The sequence below is a fragment of the Cornus florida genome, unplaced genomic scaffold, assembly GCF_030987335.1.
Source record: "Cornus florida cultivar Cherokee Brave unplaced genomic scaffold, ASM3098733v1 CherokeeBrave_3.0.0_Hap2_Chr02, whole genome shotgun sequence".
In the NCBI taxonomy this organism is placed as follows: domain Eukaryota; kingdom Viridiplantae; phylum Streptophyta; class Magnoliopsida; order Cornales; family Cornaceae; genus Cornus; species Cornus florida.
The window spans coordinates 3,431,673-3,456,563 of NW_026775572.1; the positions used below are offsets into that span (position 1 = coordinate 3,431,673).

Consider the following 24,891-nt stretch of genomic DNA (forward strand, 5'->3'; position numbering starts at 1 on the left):
CATTTACTTAAACATTGTTCAAAAATAATTTTTTAGCACGTGATAAGAATGACCAATCACGTCAAATTCGATACTAATTCGATAATTCCTTTTCGATTTCCTATCATTACTTGTTCTTAACAAAAATAAATAAAGAAATAAAAGATAAAAAGCCACATATATGGTTTCAGTGTTCCTCTCTCTAATCTAATCCAGAAAGTCTGAAACTTCTTTAGTCTAAAAGCCTGTCGAACTAGGGCCTATAGACAGTATTTGCAGGGCAAAGTATACTTGGTTTAAGAAAAAAAAAAAATACTTTTGTTAAATCTAATGCACCGAATTAGCCTCTTAAAATTAAAATTAAAAGTATTTATTATTTTTTTTTATGCAGTTAAAGAATTATCTTAATTTTCTTAAGAGACTTGAACCTCTATTTTTCAAAATGAAACATGTAAATTAGAAGTAATTTACTTTGCATGAATTTTTATTTCAACTGATGATGAATGCACATGATATAACAGTTCAACAACGCTAGAAAGACAAAAACATTTACTTCTCATTTGTTGACAAATAGAGTAATATACACTCCGATTGTTTAGGTTGATTGAATATGGCCTAGTGTAATTTTCTCTTTTCTGTTCCTTTTTTCAACCTGTCTATTCAGAATATAGTTTTGAAATTTATAAAATTCTTCTCATAAATAGAGCATAGTGGTTTTCTATTTGAATTTTGGATTCAATACTTGTCGGTGCAGTGGACAGATAAATCAGTCCAACAATTAATCTCAAATTTCAATTGCTCGTATTGATCATAATAATAGCTGATTCGTGATAATGTTTGCACTAATGAACTCTAATTTAGAGAGTTGAATTTTCGAATTTGTAGAGACAAATATATACGAGTTTGCTTGAACTTAAAAAAAAATAAAAAATAAAAAGTAAAAAAAAATAAAAATAAATCTATACATTACACATGGTAAATTCTTAATTTCTTGACATTTTTATAATTAAAAATATCTTAGAATGAGAAGGTGATTTTTTTTTAAAACTAACTACCACGTATTTGATTTCTCAAATTGTGATACCATAGAAAAAGTAAAATAGGAGAGACCAGTACTACTATATTGTAAAAAATAAAAATAAAATGAAAATAAGTTTAATCTAGAAAATGTTTAGGAAGCAATCTACTTATATATTCTTTTTAAACCACGAAGGTGAGTTGATTGGATATTTTTTTTTATATTCTTTCATTATTTATTTATTTGGTTTTTCAGTTCTCCATATTTCTTTTATATTCTTTCATTATTTATTTATTTATTATATATTCTTTTGAAACCACGAAGGTGAGTTGATTGGATATATATATATTTTTATATTCTTTCATTATTATTTATTTGCGTTTTCAGTTCTCTATATTTCTTTTTTATTCTTTCATTATTTATTTATTTATTTGTCTTTTAGTTCTCCATCATAGAATATCAGTGTTTTCATTTCGTTATGATTTTTATTTATTCCTAATTTCACATCAAAAGCTATTATTTTTACTCAGCAAGACCTGTTTCAAAAGAATAACAGGAGAAAGAAAGCCTCAATCAATCCCCTTTCCTCTCTCTCATGATTGCTCTCTGTTAGATTCTCCCAGATCTCTACTTTCTCTTTTTCTCTCTCTATATTTTTTATACCTCTCTCTATATATCTATATCTATCTATATGCGTGTTCGTATTGTTGAAGCCATCTTGGGATAAGAGTTCGGAGACATGTCGACGCCGGCGAGGAAGAGGCTGATGAGGGATTTCAAGCGGTTGCAGCAAGATCCACCCGCCGGAATCAGTGGCGCCCCTCAGGACAACAACATCATGTTGTGGAACGCTGTCATTTTTGGGTATGTATACAATTATTATATACATATATATGTTTATTTGTATGTCTTCGTTTATACGGTCTTGTTTTGGAGATTTTTAATATTTTCGCAATTTTTGTTTGTTTGTGTTTTTCATTTGTAGACCTGATGATACTCCTTGGGATGGAGGTCAGTTATATTCATCTCTGCAATTCGTGCAATTTAATTTTCAATTAAGATATATAAACATATGCATGTATGTACGTGTGTATGGGACTCACAGGGATGTTGTTATATATCATAGTTGGGAATTATACTGCAATTTTTTAACTATCCATAAATTGAATCAAGATTATGGGTTACGTTTGATTGTGGCTGCTGTTAAGTTTTGGTTTATAATGCTTGTGATCACAAGTATTCATGGTTTTGTTATCTATCTATTTTTTCGATTGATTGGTATATGAAAAGTAATGGTTGTTCTTGCAGTGCTACACATTTAACTGATACAATGATTATCTTATCTTTCTGAAATATAAATAAAGAGGAGGGATATAATGAATCACTAGTAAACGGTCTTTGTTTTGATTTTCTCCAAATTTTGGATTTTTGCTTAAGTACGCAATGTGTGATCGCTAATCGCTTCCTTTATATTGGTATTATTGGGTTACTTTAATCTGGATCACCACTTATCAACTGCTGAGTTTGCTAAGGACATGTGATTGCTTTCATCATATTAATTTTTGTTTGAACTACAATCATGGTTGTAAGTTTCTACTTATCAAAAAAAAAAAAGAAGTAAAAGTGTGTTGTATGTTTCTTTTGAGTTCCGGTTTATAATATTGTATCTTAATTGGAACGCATACATATTGTATGTTTTTCCTTATGTTGATGTTGATGAAGAAGAAGGCTCTTTACCATTGTATACAGATGAGCTTACTGCTCTAATTGTTCTAATATCTGGGTAGGTTTTGCATTCTGTTCGATAACCGTATGAATTCAGGACTTTTATAAATCTGAACTTTATTGTTAAGCACTAACGTCTTCTTTGGAAGTGTATTTGCCTTGTTATGGGCTATGCTGCTATGTAACATGGAAGTAAAGTACCTGTGTTAGAAGTACCACACCCGGATAAGGGTATGGGATATGTGTCCACCTGGTTTTCTTGGACATACACCTAAAAAGCATTTCCAATAATTTAATTTTATTATATTATTGCTTCAAAACTGGTGAAGTGTGTGTTGAATACTATGTTACTTCTCTTATTGTGGGAAATAAAAGAAAATATGAAATATTTTGAATACTTCCCTATATCATTGTATCATTTGGTTTGGGAATTTGATACATCCAATGCACGATACATGTAACAAAGTCCATTTAGCATAGGTTATGGGTAAAATTTAGTACTAATAATGATTTCACATCATGAGAGATCACTAGTAAATTGTAGATCATGACTTGTCTTGAGAAAATGAGTTGGCTTTTCTGTAAGTTGGAGCAATCTGGATGAACTGATGGAATATCATACATGGGTTAGATGCTGCATTGCTCAGCTGGGTTGGTAAATCTAACTGAGCGGACTAACTTCGGTGGAGAAATACATAGACTAAGTGTGGCATACGACCAAATATTAGCAGTTCTAATTTTTATTGGATGCTTTGATGATGTCTCTTGCATCACCTTTGTTCAGGAATATTCTGTTTGTTCTTTTTGTTTAGTATCCAAATATTTTTGTGAGTGCAGGTACGTTTAAGCTGACTTTGCAATTCACAGAGGACTACCCAAATAAACCACCAACAGTACGTTTTGTCTCTCGGATGTTCCATCCAAACAGTATGTTCTAATTCTCATTGGAAACGTTATTGCTGCCTTGAATAGATTAATTACTTGGTGTCACTGTTTCCATTGACCGTCAACCATAATCTATGCTTATAATGGACTTACACAGGCAGGTCATTTTCTGATTGTATTTTGGATTGATCAGTCTATGCAGATGGAAGTATTTGCTTGGATATTCTACAGAATCAGTGGAGTCCCATATATGATGTTGCAGCTATCCTCACTTCCATCCAGGTGTTGACTCTTGATTTTCTGAAAATAAAACCTATTAATGATTTTGTTGAGTCCTTCACTATTGTTTTATACGTTTACACGTGGTATGTGGTTATAAAATTTATTTTTATGATTCGAGTTGCAAAATAATGTTCCTGTTTGCTATATTTGAAATTTATATTCATATTAAGGTTGGTCAACTTGGTTGCATAGAATCATGAACTTCATCTTCCCAGCTTTATTCATAGTTTTTTATTTTTTTCCTTTTCTTTTTATATTATTTCAGGCAAGCCTGATTTTTATAGGGTACTGACTTTAAAATTTTAATAAAATGTATATTCTAATGATCAATGTTTCATTTTTCGATCAATGACAATGAGTCATGACACATATTTTGTCCCTCACAAGAAATGTTCTGATCACTCTGCTATACAAGCTTATTGGAGAGTAATCAGGAATATCAGTTCAGATGGCAAAAGTTGATATGGATATCTAGTCCCACATTCTAATGGGATTGGGAGGCCTATTTGTAGAATGAGTTAAGTTCAGGTTGTTATAATTCAACCTGATTAATAAAGGCATGGGTGCAGGTCTGGCTTTTGGCTCTTTAATGTGAACCAGTGTGCAGTATTTTTTAAAACGCTATTATATTTCTTCTTGTTGCTACAAATAAAAAAATTATCTGTCTCTGGATGGTGGGTTGGTAAAAGGTAGTGCTGTATAGTGCGAGAATGAAGGTTTGCGTCTAAGGACAACAACTTCTTACCAATCATGTCAAAGATTCTGTAATCAGTCCACCTCTCCTAGCACCCTCCATTTGCAGGAAAATACTGGATAATGACGACTTGGTAATATAAAAATAAATAAAAGAATTATTTAACAAAATTCTTGAAATGTAGGGTTGATTGCATTTGGCTTTAGTTCACATGGGTTTGGGTTTTTTAGGCTCATCTCAAACATTGCGAATCCAGCCCATTACAAGCTTTTGAGTACAAGACATCACTGCCATGAATACATATCATTAGACCCACAAGATCTCAGCAATTTTGTGCTTGTTGAATTCCCTCATTTTACATCTTGAATATGGATGGCTTGAATGTCTCTATTTATTTATTTTTAACTTCTAAAATCTCTCAATTACTTCACTCCAAACTGAGCTTGACTTGATCTTCAGTTCATTTACCACAAATTCTCTTTCCCCCGCCCCCCCCCTCTTTATTTATTGAGATTTGTTTATGGTAATGGCAAAACAGCCACAACAAAATCTCAGTTATTAGAAAATTTTCAATTATGTTACTTGTTGGTACTTACTACTAAGCATTTATTTCTTCTTGTTATTTCTTACTATTTATTTTTTGTTTGTGTGTACTGGTTTAGGAGTCCAAATCGAACTTAGATATGATGTACAAATTTTATTTCAACTGATCAATTGCAAATTGTTACATTCACAAAATTATTATATTCAGCTGGCTATCGAGACTTTGATGACTTGCTGAATTTAATTGGATGGGGGGAGTCATTTGATTATTTATCAAAAGAAGCAAGGGAGATATTGAGTTATTGAATACATGGATACTTCTCAATGAGGACTATTTATTAAAGATTGGGATCCTCTAAGTGAAAAAAATGTAATAGGTGAAAAAAGTCCAAATCTTACGTCCAACTTGAGATTTCCATTCTTTGAATCTAGAAACACTGTTGAATAAGCAGAAAGGAGATCGTACAAACTTCCAGAAGAAAATCAAGGGTGAAAAAAGGAACTGTTGTTGGAATAATTAATTTGGGAAATAGCGTTTATATAACAGAATATACATACATATATATGTATACACACACACACACACACACATATATATATTTATTATTATTTTTTGGTGTATTGTCTTTGAATTGTCATGATTCATGAATGCTATGTCATTTGTGTAATTACTTGATTACAATATATTGACATATTAAAAAACAGCTTTCATGATTGATACATCATTTTTAGGGCTTTTGACACTTAGTAACCAGAGAAAATGAAGATCTAAATTTAGGATTGCTTAACTAATGAGATTGGAAATGCTACAATTTAGCTTCATTTCTTTTATTTGATTGCTCTAGAGTTGTTTCCTGATACTTACTTCTGATACATCATAGCTTAACAAACATAGGATTTGTTACTTCCCTTCAACAATTTATTCAATCAAGGCTTGAGCCGCAGAATATCATAGGGTTGGTAACTTCCTCAATGATTTGACTTCCACAGCTACTTCAAGTGGATAAATACAAGCCTAAGATTTGAGATACGAGATTAAATGCTACGTAAGATCAAAAGCATTCAAGTCAAATACAGTTTCAGACATAGTGAAAGGCTTCATTTCACTCAATCCTGATGTTGGGAATTACATTTGTTGCATTTTGTGTAAAACAATTTCCGTTTTGCAATTTTGGCCAAAACTGCAACTTTCTTTTAGTATGGTCTTCCAAGTCCGTTTATTTTATAATAGATCACGTTAGAACAAATTTGTTTCCAGACACCGTCACATTTTCTTTTTCAAACTATAGTGTGGTACTCTGCAGTTATGATTTTACCATGATTTATCTACTAACAAATTTTTTTTTTCCCCCGTCTTTACCTAAAAAAAGGATAAAGCATTTGTTTTAAAAATTGGCTGTTGAATTATTTGTCTGACATTGATTCTTTATGGTATTCTCATAAATAAATACATTGTTGCACCTTACAGCAAGTGTGCTCCTGAAATTGTAACTCAATTTATCATGAGCACTATTGAATCATACATCTTATGTTTTCTGCAGTCACTGCTGTGTGATCCAAACCCAAATTCTCCAGCGAATTCTGAGGCCGCTCGCATGTTCAGTGAAAATAAGCGGGAATACAACCGAAGAGTGCGTGAGATAGTGGAGCAGAGCTGGACAGCTGACTGAATACCAAACAAAACACCACCTAGCTCTGTTGTGCCAAAAGAAAATAAGAAGTGAGGAAGTGGTGTTTGAAATTGTTGGTTTTGAAGCGAGACTTCTGCAAACCTCGTGTATTCAATATCATATGTTTTTGTGTGCATTTCTCATAGGAAATTGCTTTGTAGTGAATTGATTTCGCTTATGAACAGCTTTGTTTGAAACTATAGATTGCCCAGGGATCTATCTTGATTCTTCTAATATTATGTTTCAAGCATCCACGGTAAGTCTGTTTTTGTAGCATGTGTATAAAGTATTTTGTTGTAGTTGTATGTCTTGTGCAATATTGGTAGTGTGGTTAATACTCTCGTGATAAAAAAAATTAAAAATCGGGAAAAGTTTTTTTTTTTTTTTTTTTTTTTTTTTTTGTGAAATACTTTGAACAGGATATTTGGAGTTTATGAATTGCTGTTTGGGAACTCTTTACATGCTTGATAATTGATGTGGGTTTGCTTTTTTTCTTTTATATAATTATTTTATGTTTTTGTGGGCTTGTGTATGGGAGATTGTTTATTGTTCTGAAAAAAATAATGCTATGATTGACAGATCAATGTTGATGCAGATTGCTGTACCATCGAAATAATGAAAGCCACAAAAATTTCGTTTAATCTGTGCTCGGTAAGAAACAAGTTGGCATGTAGATCATACTTGACTGCTGTTTAAATCATATCCTGATTACTTTGCGACGAAACCTGACCTTGTCAGGAGTGTAATAGGTTAACCTGGATGAACTTCGCTGTTTGTTTGTCTTCAAACTACTAACATGGTCTAATTACCCTAGATTACACTACTCATAAATGTGAAGAAAATGGTTTGTAATTGAGTGACTTCTAGTTTCAATGTGTTAACAGCATTCAAAAATTTTACCGTCTCGATTCCAAAAGGATTCCATAATTTACATCATACATACGCACAAGTACGTGCATATGAATGTACATCACGAAGCCATGGTTTTGTAATGACATGCAAGAATAACTGAGAAAACACAGAAAAGTAAATCTCAGAAATGGTTCTTGAAAAGCAAACGTTAAGCACCCACATATCGGTGCCTTAATACTGTTGCTGTTGGATGGTGAGCTGTTGCTATTTGATGGTAAGCTGTATGCGCCGAGAACTGAAAGTTGAGACCGGAGATCCATCACTACTTTGAGAGTCTGTCCGCCATGCATCCTGAACCTGAGCAGCAAACTGCAAGTTCCACAGCACGTCCTCGACAGAAGGTCTATCAGCCGGATTCTTAAGCAGACACTTGATGCAGACTTCCATCATTGTCTTCAATGATTCATCCGAGAATGCATTATGAACTGCTGAATCAACCATGCTCCTTCGGGCTGCATCCCCTGCTGTTATGCTTGCTTGTAGCTGCATGGTGCCAATCCACGATTATGAGTATGGTATGTGCCTATTATTGCAAATAACTACTAAAGTATATAAATACATATTTTTCAAATTTATTAGCTAGTAAAATAAAAAACAAAAAAAACTATATTCTAATCACTGCACGATACATATCACTTCTTTCATATTTATTTGCTACAAATGTTATCAAGAGATCAGATCCCGGTATACTATTGAATAAATATATCAATCCAAAACACTATATATTCAACTCCCCAAGGTTGACAGAAAATGATTTCATCAAGGAGCAGTATGAGTGGCTATAGGTTACAAATATTACTGCATCAGAAAAAAATCTCTTGCATTTTTAGGAAACCTATCTCATGTATATATCATTTGGAATCACCATTACCTGATCTATGAGAATATCCACTTCATTCTTGGAATTGAATGACCTCCCCACAATGACTTCAAGTAATATTATTCCAAAGTCATAGATATCACTCTTATCCATATGTTTTGACCTGCTTAAAGTCAGAGAAATGGAAACAACATACTTATTGACTACTCATTGAACAAGAACATAAGTTGATATGTTCAGCTAAATGATAGATACTGGAATCAGTAGGAATCACTTTAAGAGTAGGGGATAATTTCATAAGATGACAAGCAAGAGAAATCAATATAAAGTGCCACAGTTAAGAGGAAGAGTTGGATACCTTAAATTGAAAAAATCAAATCAACACAGCAAGATTTTATCATGCAAGAATTACCTACTTACTAGTCAAGGCATACGAAATGCAATTTAGAGTGTGAAATGCTCATCGGAGACTATTAATGTTCATGTGCTCAAGACCCAAGACCTTTCTATTAGCAAATTTTTTAAGGAACAGGAACAAAACATGAAATGAACTAAGCAAAAATTCATCACAAACCTCGTGTTGTTAAGATCCTTGGATCCACCAGAAGACGACTCGGTACCAACCTGAGTCATTCAAAAAAGCTGAATGTCAACATAAACTATTTGTTTCAAGAATAAGAATGAATGTTGAACTTTAAAGAAAACTCTTCCTTCATACCTTTCCCATATTTTCGGCTAACAAAGGCAGATTATAACTGCTAATTTTTGCCACAAGGTTCTGATCCAATAAAACATCTGTTATTTTCAAATTATTTGAAAAAACACCCGGCACAATTCCTGTATGCAGAAATTGGATACCCTTTGCTATCCCTATAGCAGCCGCTATGCGTTGTGTCCAAGTAAGTTTTTGTCTGGGGTGTCTCTCTGCAAATAAGTTTAAAGACACTGAAAATCAACTATTATGGCCAAAAATATGATCCTGTTTATTCTAAAACCTATTTCTAGAGATTATGCACCCTTTAAACTCAAATTTTCAAACTGTTATAATGCCAATATTTTCGTAAAATCAGCCTACTTTTTCCAAACTCCATCGACCCTTTGTACAATGACTTTTTTTTTTTGACTCCACAAGCCATGACAAAGCTGGAATATTCTTAAAATTTAAAATTCCCTTAAAACAGCCCCCTTTCTATAAATTCCCATACCAGAACAACTTAGATATGTAAACTACTGATAAAGATAGGTATGTTTGTTTGATTACCAGATATCCAGCCCCTTAGAGTCCCATTTGGTACATATTCGAAGACGAGAAATATTCTGCTGACACTTGAATCATCCAAATAGCATTCGAAGCAGTGTCCAAGAGAACTGACCAAATGGCGATGTCTGAGTTTTGAGATCAATTCTATGTGTTGCATAAAGTTTTGAGTGCTGTGGCTTCTGCTCATTTTCAGGCATCGAATAGTGACAAGGGAACCATTCTTCAATTCACCTCTGTACATCTGAGTTGAAAAAAAAAGAAGCCAGAGACCAAACCATATATATAAACACACATATATTTTAAAATTTTATAGCACTGAGGCAAGTTTTCGTATTGAAATCACTCGATCATAGTAACAGTAATGGATGTGAAAAATATCAACACAATGCATAGAAAAAAGATGAACACAAAACAAAACAAAAGTTCGTTTAAGATCCATGAACAAGAAATGCAGCATAATACATCAATCAGGCAGTGTAACATTTGAATAACTTAGCCCTTCAAACATGGGCATGGTCATGGTCATGAAGGAATATATGAATTAAGGATTATTATCTTGACGTTTGAACTCAGCAATACATTATTGAATAGAGAATTTGAACGAAAAGAAGTGTTCAATCATGGAAGTTATTAGACAACCCCACTCATCTGAAGCTAGGTAAGGCAGTTTCCTTTTCGCTTGATGATTAAACTTATTACACCAATAAAAATTTGGAAAGGACTAACAGAACTTCATTATAGGATATAATATAAGAGTGTCATATAATGCTGCAAAAAGAAATTCGATAGTACAACCGCATGAATAATTATGAATTGGCCAACGCTGCATACCTGACCATGAGAACCTTCACCCATGAAAGTTGATGTATCAAAGTTATTTGTTGCCTTCTCAAGCTCTTCCAATGAGAAGGTTCTATAAGCTGGAAGGCCAAGTGCTCCTAGCTTGATTGCTTGCGATATATACCCTGCAGGTTAGGAAATTATCATACCATCATATTTGTGGTCATGAGAAGTAAGAAAAAAAAAAAGTTAGCCTGCTTTCAAGACACTTTGTTTCCTTCTATATCTTTTTTTTTTTTTTTTTTTTTTTTTCATCCAATTATTTACAAGGCCAAAATTGGCATGATTCAATCGATTCTATTAACCATTATATATATATATATATATTTGTATATATTCTACTTTATCCACAAATCAGAACAGCTGCATTTTTTTTTATTGATATTAAACAAACTATGAATATTACCTATTCCTTTCCAAATCTCTAGCAGTTCAAACTGTGACAACAGATTAAATTGGTCTATGTGGCTAAAACTTCAATGTCTACAGAAATATTTTAATAGAATTAGTTCATTAGGGCTAAAGAGCAGAGTTCAGGTTATTGATTGAAAATTGTTTTCATTCACCTGGGCAAAAATCATTCTAGTAATCTGAAAGATAATGACCTATAAGAAAATATGATACTGAAATTTGTGATTCTGTACTCACAAATCTGCAAATATAGTTTTAACACTAAACTCATTATTCTAATTAAAATTTTGGCTTTGCTAACATATTATTTAAATTTGATCTAAGTATATCCTCGATTCAAATATCTAAACATATTGTTCTCATAATTCTAAACATATTACTAATGTTTTTCTTTTCTAAATTATTTATTTTGTCTCCCACCCAACTACCCCCATAACACACTTAGTAAAAAGAAGAAGGGAAATAAAATGAAACCTTACTTGCATCAGAAAGCAACTTTGAGGTGTACCCTGTTGATGCATTTTCTGTTATTGATCTTGTCGGAGGTGCTTTCATTTTCTTTTTGTCGTGAACTCTTCTAACAATCATGAAAGCTAGACCAACAAGTGCAATTCCTCCAACAATTCCTCCAGTTATGCTTAAGCCAAGAACTACTTTGGAAGCATGTTTTGGCTTCTGGTGGTGAGGTAGGATTCCCACAGCCAAAGCTTCATTTCGGCAAAAAGAAAATGGATGTTGAGTTCTATCTTCAGATGATAAACAATTCCTAGCATAAAGGACAACCCTGTTCTTGGAATCAGACAGAAGACAGCTGGGCAAGTTTCCAGTCAAAAGATTTGAGGACAAATCCACAAATTCAAGTTCAGCATTGCAAGACAGATTTTCAAAGAGCTTCCCAGTGAATCTATTTCCCGCAATATTCAGATAAGTAATTGATGGCAAGGCTAACAATGATGGTGGAAATGGTCCCACAAATCTATTCAAAGAAATATCTAGTCGTTGCAGTTGGTAATAGGAGCTCACTTCAACAGGAATGCCAGAGTTGAACTTGTTCTTTCTCAGAATAAGAGTATCTACTTTATTACCAAGCTGAGGAAATTGAGGTCCAAGCAAGTTATCTTCCAAGTCCAGCACTTGAAGGTTTGTCAAACTGCTAAGATCAGGAACTTCACCAGTAAAATGGTTATGTGACAGCGAGAGAATCCTGAGATTTTCCAAACTTCCTAGTGAATCTGGCAAAGATCCATTTAACAAATTCTTCTTCAAACACAAGACAGTCAATTCTGAAAGTGAACTTAGCCAATCTGGAAATCGGCCAATGAACATGTTGTCATCAAGTATGAATGTCTGGAGGTTTGTCAAAGATGAGATCTCATGTGGAATGGCACCATAAAGGAAATTCGAACTTATGTTAAATATTTCCAGTGTTGATAAACGTGAAATTTTAGCAGGCAATGGCCCCCATAGACCAAGAGAAACCAATGTGAGGACTTTCAAGCTTGGAAGCCTAACGAGTGTTGTCACGAAAGAATCAATGGAGAAGTTCCGCGGTAATGGAGGAATCTTCTTGTTCCCAATAATATGCAATTGGGTTATGCTTTCTTCATAACACACAACCGTCACAGACGAACTTGGTTCAGTGTTGCAGAAATCTGTGTCCTCGGTCCAGTTGCTTAACACAGCTGGGAAGTTCAAAAGGCCTTGAATTCTCAAAAGGGTCTGTGCTTGGGATGATTGTAGTTGCTTTGAGTGACAGATTAAAACTGAAGTAACAGCCAGAACAATTAAAGCTGAAGGGCTAAATGCTTTTGCCATCAGCACAAACTATGACTGGCTAATGGAAAAAAACAAATACCGAATCGAATAGCTTGGAAGGTTGATTTGCTTCTATATTATATTAATCAATAAAAAGGTAACTGTCTTCTAGTCTGCATCCATAGTTAATGTGAAAGAAATTAAAATAGAGATTTTGAAGATTAATTAAAAAAAAGAAGAGAGATACTACAAAGTAATATTTATCTGACAAGTATATATATATATATTTAAAAAAGAACAGGAAATGAGATGAATAAAAAAACTAAGACAATTTGACTTGAGATTTTTATCAGTTTATAGAGGTGTATCATGCTTTAGGAATTCAAAAAATATTTTTAGAGATTGCTGTGGTTTTTGTGGTGTAACTAATGAACATTTCATTTTAAACAAACACATATGCCTAAGAAAAATATTACAATTACAAAAAATTTACTTATACATCTGGCTAAAATAATAGCAATATGAAAGGAAATTTGAGGAAGGTTACCTCTCTAGGAGCAGAAATAATCAAACTCTGACTTCAGAACTCTCTCTGGTGTATGGGCCTGAAATAGGATAAATCCCAGCTGAATTCATATGTTTTGAGAATAATAGATGAAACCAAATCAGAGCCTCGAAAATGCGGTGAAAAGCTAAAGAAAATCACCACCAAAATCAACCAACTCAGTGGGAAAAACATGACTTTCAAATGAAGGAATCAACAAATATTAATTAAAAACCCTGTGAAATGACTCAAACCCAATTCAAATTATCACTTCTACTTATATTCTACACTTTAATCATACGAAAAGAAAATGAAACCTACAGAAGGAGAGAAGAAAATAAAAGAAAAGAAAACTCGTACCTTCTTTTTTTTCCCCAGTTTAATCCCCAAAATTTCATGCATACATTTTTTCTTTTCTTTGTTTCAAGTCCATAAATTTATATCCTTGTAATGAGCAAAGCCTGAATGTAAGTTAAACACGGAGACTTTTTTCAAAGAGTGAGCAAGAATGGACACGAAGACAAGTTATTGACACGGGTTACAGAAACAGAGAACCACAGTCTAGAGATAGAAACTAATCGAGGTCATTCTGATTCCACAAACCGACAATTTCTCTCTCTTTCTCTCTCTACACTACCTCCCATGTTTCTAAATTGTCTCTGTGCTTTTCAAGCTGTATTGAACGCCATTTTTCGACGCAAAAGAAAAGAAAAGAAATGAAAGAGATTCTTGCAGAAGAGAAGAGAAGAAAAGCCTTTATTCCCTTCTCTCTCTACCTCTTTCTTTTTCTATGAGTGGAGAGAGTTTTAGATTTAGCTCTGGGATTTTGTAACTTTTGTTTTAATTATTTGTTTGTTTTCGATTGAGAAAATAATGAAATGAAAAAATGGGTTGCGGTTGTGGGGTGTTGTGTCAGTCACACTGTTTGCTTTCGCTTTCCGAGTTTGGCTTTTGCCTTCTTGGCCGTGGCCCCTCTCTTATATATATATATATATATATGTATGTATGTATGTATGTAAATGTATATAATATATTCAGTTGCATTTGGCGCCTTTCTTTTCCCTCCTTATAGTTTGTATAAATTGATTTGATATTATTAGTGCAATTGCTTTCAATTATTGAGACCTAGTGTGGGGATGTAACATGTCTTTGCTCGGAAAATTATTCGAGTTTGAACTGTTTGATTACGAATAAGTGGAAAAAAAAGAAAAAAAAATGAAAATGAAAGAGCTAAATACAACATAAATGTGACAAGAATTCATAACTAAAAAACATGAAAACATCAATCAATTAATTCACTTTCAATTGGGCTAGACATGTCCCATTTGATTGATCTATTTTTACTCATATATCATCTTTATTAATAGGGTTGAAAGGAAGTATATAGCATTATTTTTTTTCTTGAGCAAAATTTCTTGATGTCACAAATACTTTTATATTTATTTTATTTGTCAACCGAAAGCACATGCAAATTCCGAAACATCCTTATGATTTCTTCTATCAAATTTCAGATTTCTTCACATTAAACATTTTGCTTCATATTTCACTTAGATAATATATTTTACAAATATCAAATTATTGTGTAAACCTTCTTCTATAGTATATCAGCAATGGTGATAAAGACATAAATTAATTTGTATATTAATCTATAAAAACTTTTCTTATCTAAAAAATAAAAATAAAAAACCCACCTGATATGTCGGTGGTGAACCATAAAGAGTTGCCACAGTAGTGAAAGTAATGGAGTCCAACTGAAAAAGCAATTTCCAATGTGTTGGATAGTAATTGGATTGAAAAAAAACAATAATAATAATATTTGGAGACTTTTAGGAAATTGAGAGCCACATTATTAAAGCTAGCTAAGGTATGGCTCACCATAGAAAGAGCAAGACTGTATCCAAATAAAGGTTAGGTATTCCTTCATATTCAACCACGTAGCACTCTAGACTCCTTTTCCCTTTACTCAGGCTTTCACTTTCAAAGTACAAAAAAAATTATTCTTAGAAACATGATTGAAAACTCATTCTTGGAGGTTTCTTTAGAAGATTGGGTTCTAATTTTCTGTGCCCCATGTAGTCTTCTTAAATATTGATGGAACAACCTTCTATTTTCTTTCTTTATTCATTTTTTTTTTTTTTTCTAGGAATATAATCTCAATGGTTCCTCTGTGAGTTGTCAAAAACATTAATCATTTTGTCAAAGTAATGTAGGTACAAGGAAAATTTGTATTCCAAACAGTACTCAAAACACTTTTGCGTGACTCACATAAATAGTGGGTTCACGAGAAGAGTTATGATCCAATAGTGACAACTTTGAAAGTAAAATAGTGTAAAAATTATGCTATAAATTAGTGTTGCCCCTTTGACAATTTATAAGAAGTAGAATTTCTATAATAATAGCTTTGTCCATTACTGGAATGAGGTTATTTTTTCCTTCCTCCAAGTTCAAGTTATAGAAGTTATGTTTCCACTACCAAAAGACTTCAATTAAGATCATCCCAAAGACACATGGTATGAGAAAATGTGAGATTTCACCAACTCCGACCATATTATAAGGTTCACTGTGGGTGACTACACATATTTGTGCAAAACGATACCTAATACTGTATTAAATATATCTTTGTCCTCTCAGAGTATTCTTTGTGAACGTCTATTTCAAAGATCAAATTACATCAATATGAAGTGCTCTTTATTAGCAAGACCTCAGCCAAATTAATTCATTGCACGATATTTGTGAGGTCAGCTCTAGGTTGGTTCATTTTGGTCTGATCAGAATTCACATTAGGTAAGTTGTGAGTGAGTGATCGTTGGTTGATAGAAGTTTACTTAATTTTTTGAATCGTACCCTGTCCCACATCGACAAATGTATGTTGAATTTTACTCTTTATATATAACTTTGGGAATCTCTTTGACTCGCTGGGCTTGGTCGCTCAAGCCTTTAACTCAAGTGAGGGCATTAAGGATGGTCGGAATTGAGTTTGGTCCAGACGGTAGGACTTTTTGTGTATATTTGCTGGCTCGCCCTGTCCAAGTAAGGAGTTCGTTCATGGGCCTGGGGCGAAAGCTAAGGGCTCATGGGCCTTATAGTGGGGGGCACAGCGTCAGGCTGGTTTCACAGAGCACAGCGAGCACCTCCCGTTCCTGTCGGTGGAAGGATAACGAACCGGTGCTCCGTACGACCATCTTTTTCCCCTTTCTAGTATTATGTATTTTTTTTTTTGATGCAATTGTTTCTGTTTTTATTATATCATGATCAGCTAGGGTTTCTGTTTTGATTACATTTTCATAATCTTCACTTGCCATAGTTTAGTATTTTAGGAGATGGAGATGTTTGTGGATTCTCTAGATGTCATTTTGTTATAAAAAAGATTACCCAAGAATATCTTGCATCAGTTTTCTCAGGGGCTTAACTTTTTTTTTATTTTAAGGATTTTGAAGGTAAGTTCTTGTTCTCTTCTAGCAAGCTTTTTTGTGGTCCACTCTTCGTGTTCGTAATTGATACTATTATTCTTATTATTGCCATATAATCAGCCTGTGAATGTCTTACATAACTATTAGTGTGGATCCCACATGTGCTTAATGGCCTTTTTAACCAATTTGCTTCACTAATTTGTGGTTGTAAATTGTAATTATTTATTTGGCTCGTTTGGATTTTGATAAGAGTGTGGCCAAATACTTCTTAGTTGCTTTGTAGAATGCAAAATGATGCCAAGGTTTATATTAATTTTACTTTGTTAGTGTTAAACGAGTTTGGTTGTGGTGTGGGGCAACCAGTTTGATTTATTGTGTAATGTTATCTTGGTTTAGTGTTTCTTCCCATGCACAATCACCCTGCTGCAAGAATAAACTTGTGATTTTAGTTCAATATATATATATATATATATATATATATATATCTTACTTTCAAGAGCTTGCATGAGTTAGAAGGTTAAAATTATGCAATGAGGGTCGTCTTTTATTTTTTTACTTGAACTGTTCTATATATGAGTGATCTTACGATTCTTACTCAATGTTTTGAACCCGTCTGCATTGTTTTTTTTTTTTGTTTTTTGGTTTTTTTGTTTTTGTTTTTGTTTTTTTATTTTTAATATTTTTCACTTTGTTAACAACCCGATTGAATTTAATAGGCTATAGTAATCAAATTTGGATTCTATTGGTCTATTAATGCTGCCACCAGATGGGGTGGTTGGGACCTTATACTTTTATATATCATGATTTCAAAATTTTGTACTCTTTTTAAGTACAATATTTATTGTGATCTTGCCACATCTATGTTCATTTAAGTGAAAAACAAAAGATTAGGGCCCCATCATTCGAACTGTCAAAATGGATGGCTTGCGAAATATTGGTTGAATGGGTCAATGATTATGAACGTACACTGATTCAAGGGTTGTTCAGATGTCCGACCCGTTGACTTTTGGGAGTGGAGTTGATGTAGTCTGCAGAGCATGTTTTAAAATTTACTCCTTGCTTTGTATTATCAATTAAGAGATTAAGGTACTAAAAGTCTTTGAAATAGGTTCTGCTCTGGCAAAATCTAATGAGGAACCGGATAATCCAGATTTTCTGCGAGCAGAAAATTATTACAGTATGAAAGAAGTTCTACGCAGATTAGAACACCAAGGACAAAATTCTCGTCCTGCTAATCTCCCTGATCTTAAAATGGAGATTAATCTTTTAAAAGAAGAAATTCGTCAATTGAAGTCTAGGCAGACTACGATGGATTTGGAAATTACTCTTTTAAAAGGAAAATCTGCAATTCCATCTTCCTCATCCAAGGAGGAAGCTCCTCAATCAGAAGAAGGTAATAATTATCTTCAACTCTTGAATCAAGTTACTTACCAAAAATGGTATATTACTATCAATTTGGTAATTAATCAGGAGTACACACTCACTAATGCAATTGCTTTAGTTGATAGTGGTGCAGACATGAACTGCATCCAGGAAGGATTGGTTCCTACTCAATATTTTGAGAAAACCACTCAAGGTCTTACCAGTGCAAGTGGAGGTAAGATGCAGATTAAGTATAAACTTAATCATGTTTTCATTTGTAAAGAAGGTATTTGTCTACCATCTACTTTCTTACTCATCAGAAACTTGGCACAACAGGTTATTTTGGGCACTCCCTTTTTAGCTTTGATTATGCCAATTGAGAAAATTGATTCTCATGGAATATACTCTACTTTACATGGTCAGTCAATTACTTTCCAGTTATTGACCCCACCAGTAAATAAGCATATCAATGCTCTTAAAGATAACATTATCTTTAAGGAAAAGCAACTGAATTATTTGCAACAGGAGGTATCCTCCTTAGCAATTAATCAAAGATTGGTACAACCCAAAGAGCAACAGAAAATTGAGTCACTACGGCAACACTTTTTAAAGGAAATCTGTAGTGAGATTCCTAATGCTTTTTGGGCCAGAAAGAAGCATATTGTTTCTTTACCCTATGTAAAGGGGTTTACCGATAGCATGATTCCTTCAAAAGCTAGTCCCAGCCACATGAAAGCTGACTACTTGGAATTATGTAAGACTGAAATCAGCTCTTTAATGGCTAAAAAGCTTGTCACTACTAGCTACTCCCCCTGGAGTTGCAGAGCTTTTTATGTCAATAAAAAGGAACATCTAGGGTTTTCAATCTCTGCTTCAGAGGAAGAAGAAGACTGTAATTCCATGACAACATCTCCGTAATCACTTGATGATTCTGGTTCAGAAGAACTAGTATTAAGTAATAATTTACTTAATTGAAGTCTCAGTTCCTCTTCTATGTGAAGACTACTGAGCTTCTCCTTAGTTCTACACTTGTTTGCATAGTGGCCAATGCGTCCACATTTGAAACATTTAGCCTCAGCCTTGGGCTTTCCTTTACCCTTTGCTTTCGGAGTATATCTCCTTTTAGGCTTAGTATACTGTCTAGAATTATCCTTTTCCTTTGAATAATTCTTTCTTCTGGAATACTTCCTTTTATAAGGTTTTTCAACCTTATTTCTTTTCCTAGGTTTAGGATAAGATAAGGGAGTCTGGTAGGCAAATTGATCACAAAATTCACCTACTTCCTTTCGACCAGTTAATCTTTGGGATTTTAACTGGGATTGTAACTTCAGATCATTACAGAGAGCTAGACCTTCCTGGATTACAATGTTAACTAATCCACCATAGGTATAGTTTCTGTAAGGGATAGAGATACCATTATTCATATCTCTAAGCTTTTTCCTGATTCTTTCAGCAAAGAAGGTTGGTAAACCATCTACAAATTTGGCTTTCCAGTGCTCATGATTTGCATCATTGAGCTGGAGAACCTTTGCCAAGAATACATCTTTATACCACCGGAAATGAGTTAAAGATGGACATCTTAGATTCTGTAGAAGTTCACGACTCCGTTCACTATTAGCACCTTCAGGGCCAACAAAATGTTGGATAATAGTGGTAATGAGTGTGTAAACCGCATCAGGAGCAGGGCCTGATTGTTGAGTAGCTTCATCTTTAACAATCTTGGTAGCAGAAAAGATTTCAGATTTCTGAATGTCAGTGAGAACATTATCCCACCATCCTTTAAGGATTCCTGTAAAACCAGCAACGACAAACTTAGCAATGGTTGGGTCAGTATTGTGGTTGATTTTACAGACTTGGCTATACATCAGGATTTGATGAATAACCTCGTAAATCTGATAATCAGATTTGCCATCTATGTTCCATTCATAAATGGTCTTGCCATGAAAAGATTTCTGTGTATGAAAATAATCTTCTTCATACAAGATATCTTGAGGTGTGGGTCTGGGATAATAATATCGACTCGGAGCAGGGGCTGTATTCGAGTGGATATTCTTATCATAGACAATTCTGTTGAACTCAGGTAACTGTGTAAGATCCTTGAGAACTTCCTCAATATGAGGTAACACATGCTCAGAATCAGAACCAATTTCAGATTCATCATGGGATAAAGTCTGAATTTTAAGTCCTTGAATTTTCTGAGTAAGAAGAGTAAGAAATTCTTCATTCTTCTTAGGATGTGTCAGATTGAAGCCTTGAACTTCAATTGCAGGTTTTACCAATGCTTTGGATAAGGAAGCTTCTGGAGGAGAAGGTTTCTCAGAAATACACTTAGTATTAATTGTATTTAATACCGTGTCTATTCCTGTTTCAATTCTCCCAAGCTGGGACCCTATCGTTTGTAAGCAAACATTGGTATAATTATTCTGCTTGTAAACATGAGTAATGTCCTTTCTAGTAGCAGTACTAGTTGGATCAATTACTTTCGGTTGGCTATAAGCCTTGGTTTCCACTTTAGAACCACTGTCCGGGTCAATTCTTTTGAGAATTAGATGGTCAGGGGGAGGATGGACAGAGTGGAAAACCTTGTCTTCAGTTGTGGTCCATGGTTTGAGAAAATCATCCAATATGTTAATATTAACAAGAGAATGATTGGTCATATAAAACCAAGAAACAAAAGGTATAACCATTTTGCGTTCTTGTAGAAATTCATAAAATTGGGTTTTGAAAAGTTGCAATTGATTTTGATCAAAACTTTTGAAATACCAACTTCTGAATTCTTTATATTGATCCTGTTGAAATTCAGCATTAATGGCAATTCTATCAGGGACAAAATCCATTAAAACTAATATTCATGCGGGTCATTAATGTCTGTGGGATCTTCAAATTGATCCTTAACAGATTCGTTTCCGATTCCCATTTCAGATGGAGTGGGGCTGAATTCAATTCCAAATTGGCGACGAGACATACCTATTGGTGCTTTCTCGTAAACTCCTCTTGGAATTTGATTCGGAGATTGTTGTATTCCTTTCAGCTTGAGCTTGGAATCAACTGCTTCAGGGAGTCCTTCTTTACGATAATCTGACGAGATCGAATGTCGAGAAGGAGGACAAGAAACACGATAAGGAAGATGACTTCCTTTAGATGATGTCGATCTAGATAGATCGATGGATTTTCTGAAATTCAGAAAAACATCACCATCCTGGTCCTGAATAACACAGTCTAAGCTATGATTAGCAATTGGCTGTGCTGGGACGGCATTAGAAATCGTCCAGTGTTCAGGAAATGTTATCTCACTCCAAGGAATCATCCTTTTTGTGGCAACATTTGATGTGTACATGTTAGTATCCCATAACGCTGTTACTCCTTTAGAGTCTTTGCGTATGGCCTTGGGACACATAGTATCAAGTACTTTGTAATGGATGCGATAAATAACACTTATCACTTCCGATCCAGGTAAATAATCATATCCATAAGTCTGTACCCTAAGACTAACTGCCTCATGGATATTTTTATCTGTTAAAGATAAATTCAGACTAGGATAGACATCAAAGTAAACCGGTCCATGACATAGACTGGTTTCCAGTGCACCCATCAAAGAAGGGTGAAATTTCAGACATCTAGCATCCCTTAGGGTTGCTTGAATACAAGCATCCATACCTAACAAGGTCAAAGGTTTAAAAGCAATTTGAATTAAACCTATATGGATATACTTATATTTATTCATGTGCCTCTGAAGGTCACGGGAAGACAATAACTTAATTATTGTATCCTTAGTGCTTAATTGCATGGTCTGTTCCATGGTCTTAATAGTCCATAGATCAGCTAAATTAAGCATTCCGATTTTGTAAATGCTTTTTGCACTTACTGGAGGAATAGTCCATTTGTTCAATTGATTTTGAACATTGGTCCATTCCACTACTTCAGTATTCTTTACCAGTTCTGAATCCTGGTCATCCTGTAGTCCTGAAGAGGAGGACGAAGATGGTTGCAACATGGCTGTTAATTATTGTTAATACTTTAAGGTCTGCATAGTATAAATATTATAATATTATATAGTGAACAGTAAGTTACTATTCTGTCGTCTTTCTGCTTAAGAGAGATTCTATTACTCGTCTGTCAACGATTTACTGGAAACAATACCCTGTGCAGCAATTCAATGCAAAAACGGGTTAAACATTCCAACGCGACTTTTGGACGACCCATAATTGAATCTGGGATAAACATAATTCAGACAGAATAATATTCATATTGTTCAGTACATAATGACGATAATAATCATGCTATCAGAACCTCAGAAGTATTAACAATAGAAACTTAAGCCATCATGGCTCTGATACCAAAAAGATCTTAATTCTGAAGATGAGATTTCCATAGCAGATTATTGGGACTCTCTCACAGGACATTTGAAGGACAAGATGAATCCACCCAAAAAGTAAAGATTCCTCTTATCCTACCGACAGAAGAAGACAAAGAACTTTTTCCAAAGTCTTTGATTCAACAGTAAGAAAACAAAGAACTTTTCCCCAAAGTCTTTGATTCAACAGTATTTCCTTTATCAGATGTCTACTTTCCATCAGATAAGGAGACAGCACTTAGTGGTGGGCCGACCGACTGCATTATTCCAGCACACGATCCCATGCACTATGCGGACTTCAAAGTATTAATTTCAAGTCCATTTTGTGTATAAATAGAGGGCAATGTTTCCCTTTAATGTACTAAATGTATAAGGTGCTGCTATTTGAAAGTGATTTCGGGTCTCTTACATGAATACTACCTTCAGGTCTGTCAAATTTGATTTAATGAAGCTTGCTTTCACCAAGTTGACCACTCAGATGATTTCAGGTCTCTTAACAAGAATGAATATCAAACCATTAAAGCCAGATAGTGTATTACTTTTCCTCGGAAGCAATGCTATAAAAAAGGCTTTGATGCAGATGCATTTTTCAACAAAAATTTCTACACTTTCAGTGTGATGACTTTGTGGGCGGGTGTGTCGTAGGTGGGTGCGAGAGACACTGATAGACTATCACACTGGCGATCTACGTATACACAAGTTTCACATTAGGAGAGGAAAAAGTGAATTGCTTATATGTAAATGTGTCATCTCCAATTGGTATGAAGCCTTTTGGGATAAAGTCCAAGAGCAAAACCTTGCGAGCTCATGCTCAAAGCGGACAATATCATACCATGTGGTGGAGTGGGTCGTTACATTGAGTATAATGGTGGCTTTTTTCTTCATCTTCTTCCCACATTTGGCAAGGAGTCAGACCTGCCATTTGATGCCTAGCCCCACTTGATTTTCCATTTGTCTAGTTCCTATCCTCTAGCTCCAATGATGCACCTTTTGCTTGTTTTGGGCTGTTGCAGGTTTGTTATCGCCTTCCACAGGACTCGAAATCAAGCAGGACTACTACTCAACATTCCACAGGACACCTAATATTCCAAAAAAGTTCTAACGGAACATTCCACAGGACTCCTAACCGAAAGTAGTTCTCACAGAAAGAGTGAAGGGAATTCACACAGGATTCAACCTGTCAAGTTATATGGCATACCTTGCTGCTCTGATGAGTTATTATAGAGTTTTATGTTGTCATTTTTGTAAAATTTAGGTTTCGAATGATGTATGGGATCCCTTTGGTTCCATGTTTCTCGAGGGTGCATGCATTCTTCATGAGCAATCAGCCCTTTCTTTGATGGCTTAGCTTTGTTACCAGCAAGTTCAATATCTAGCAGAGCAAGGGAAAGTCATTGGTAATGGGGCAAATTATGAATTTCATCAGGTTGCCTATAGTTGTTATCTTATTCAAACTCAACAAGTTTTGACTCAACTGTTGTGTCTTTTGGAGCACTTGTTTTCAGTATATGGACCTGCAAAATTTCATTAATAGGTACTAATTTCTAACTAGTGAACTCTAACTAATGAACCAAGTGTCTGTCTGTTTTTGTTTTTGTTTTTGTTTTTTCCCCCTTCTCCTCAGCTTCATAGGGCAAGAAACACATACACACACCGACTTGCAAATAGTATTATTGTTAAAAACTTGAAAGTAATAAGCATAAGTCATCAAGACTTTGTGCTTCTCGGGTTGTATAAACTCTTTTTTCTTCCGTGTCTATGTTGTGAACTCTTCTTCCTCACTCAAATGTTACCCTATTGTGCACTAATTATTCACACCAATTCCCAATCATATTATAAGGTTCACTGTGGTGATGATAAATTAAATAGAACTTCTAAATTAACATCGTCAAATTTTAATCTCTTACAAATTAGAGCCGTTGGAGCATAAGAGACCACTGGTTTATGGTAAGAGTTCAAGTTAACAAACATGACTATAATAGTATTTGAGTTCGACAGTACTCAATTTGTGCAAATGATACCAAAGATCCCGTTGCAGCACTTTTTCCCTACCTCGTTTTGTGAACGCTTAAAGATCAAATTCCGTCAATATGAAGTGCTCTTTATTAGCTCTAGGTTGTTTGTTCACAATTCACATCAGGTAGAGTCAGGGAGTGACTGTTGAGTGTTGATTGATACAGTTCACTTAGTTTTCTGAATCCTACCTCGTCCCACATCGACAATAAATGTTGAATTTTACTCTTTATATATAATTTAGGGAACGGGCCGCTGGCACCGGTCTTGATCACTCAAGCGTGTAAGGTGAGGGTATCAAGGGTGGTCGGAATTGGGTTTGGCCCGAAGGTAGGGCTTATGGCGTGTAATTGCTGGCTCGACCGGTCCAAGTAAGGAGTTGGGTAATGGGCCCCGAGCGAAGGCTTGGTGCT

General features: G+C 34.4%; 2 protein-coding genes across 3 annotated transcripts; one reads left to right on the forward strand and one right to left on the reverse strand.

Annotated features, from left to right (window-relative positions):
- The first annotated feature begins 1,488 nt into the window (after positions 1–1,488).
- Positions 1,489–7,101, forward strand: LOC132293152 (ubiquitin-conjugating enzyme E2 2). Its single transcript, XM_059790500.1, has 5 exons — positions 1,489–1,861; positions 1,983–2,008; positions 3,560–3,649; positions 3,801–3,889; positions 6,668–7,101. Exons 1-5 carry the CDS (start codon positions 1,737–1,739, stop codon positions 6,794–6,796), a joined length of 459 nt encoding a protein of 152 aa, XP_059646483.1. The 5' UTR covers positions 1,489–1,736; the 3' UTR covers positions 6,797–7,101.
- A 528-nt stretch (positions 7,102–7,629) lies between these two features.
- On the reverse strand, positions 7,630–14,179 carry LOC132293148 (probable inactive leucine-rich repeat receptor-like protein kinase At3g03770). Of its 2 annotated transcripts, none has more exons than XM_059790494.1 (9): positions 13,700–14,179; positions 13,343–13,400; positions 11,520–12,968; positions 10,621–10,754; positions 9,790–10,030; positions 9,247–9,452; positions 9,103–9,152; positions 8,580–8,691; positions 7,630–8,191 (listed from the first exon to the last, which is right to left on the reverse strand). In XM_059790494.1, exons 3-9 carry the CDS (start codon positions 12,853–12,855, stop codon positions 7,913–7,915), a joined length of 2,358 nt encoding a protein of 785 aa, XP_059646477.1. In that variant the 5' UTR covers positions 12,856–12,968; positions 13,343–13,400; positions 13,700–14,179; the 3' UTR covers positions 7,630–7,912. The 2 variants fall into 2 exon arrangements, with proteins under 2 accessions (XP_059646477.1, XP_059646478.1); XM_059790495.1 differs by having other exon boundaries at positions 13,343–13,421.
- Between the last annotated feature and the right edge of the window lie 10,712 nt (positions 14,180–24,891).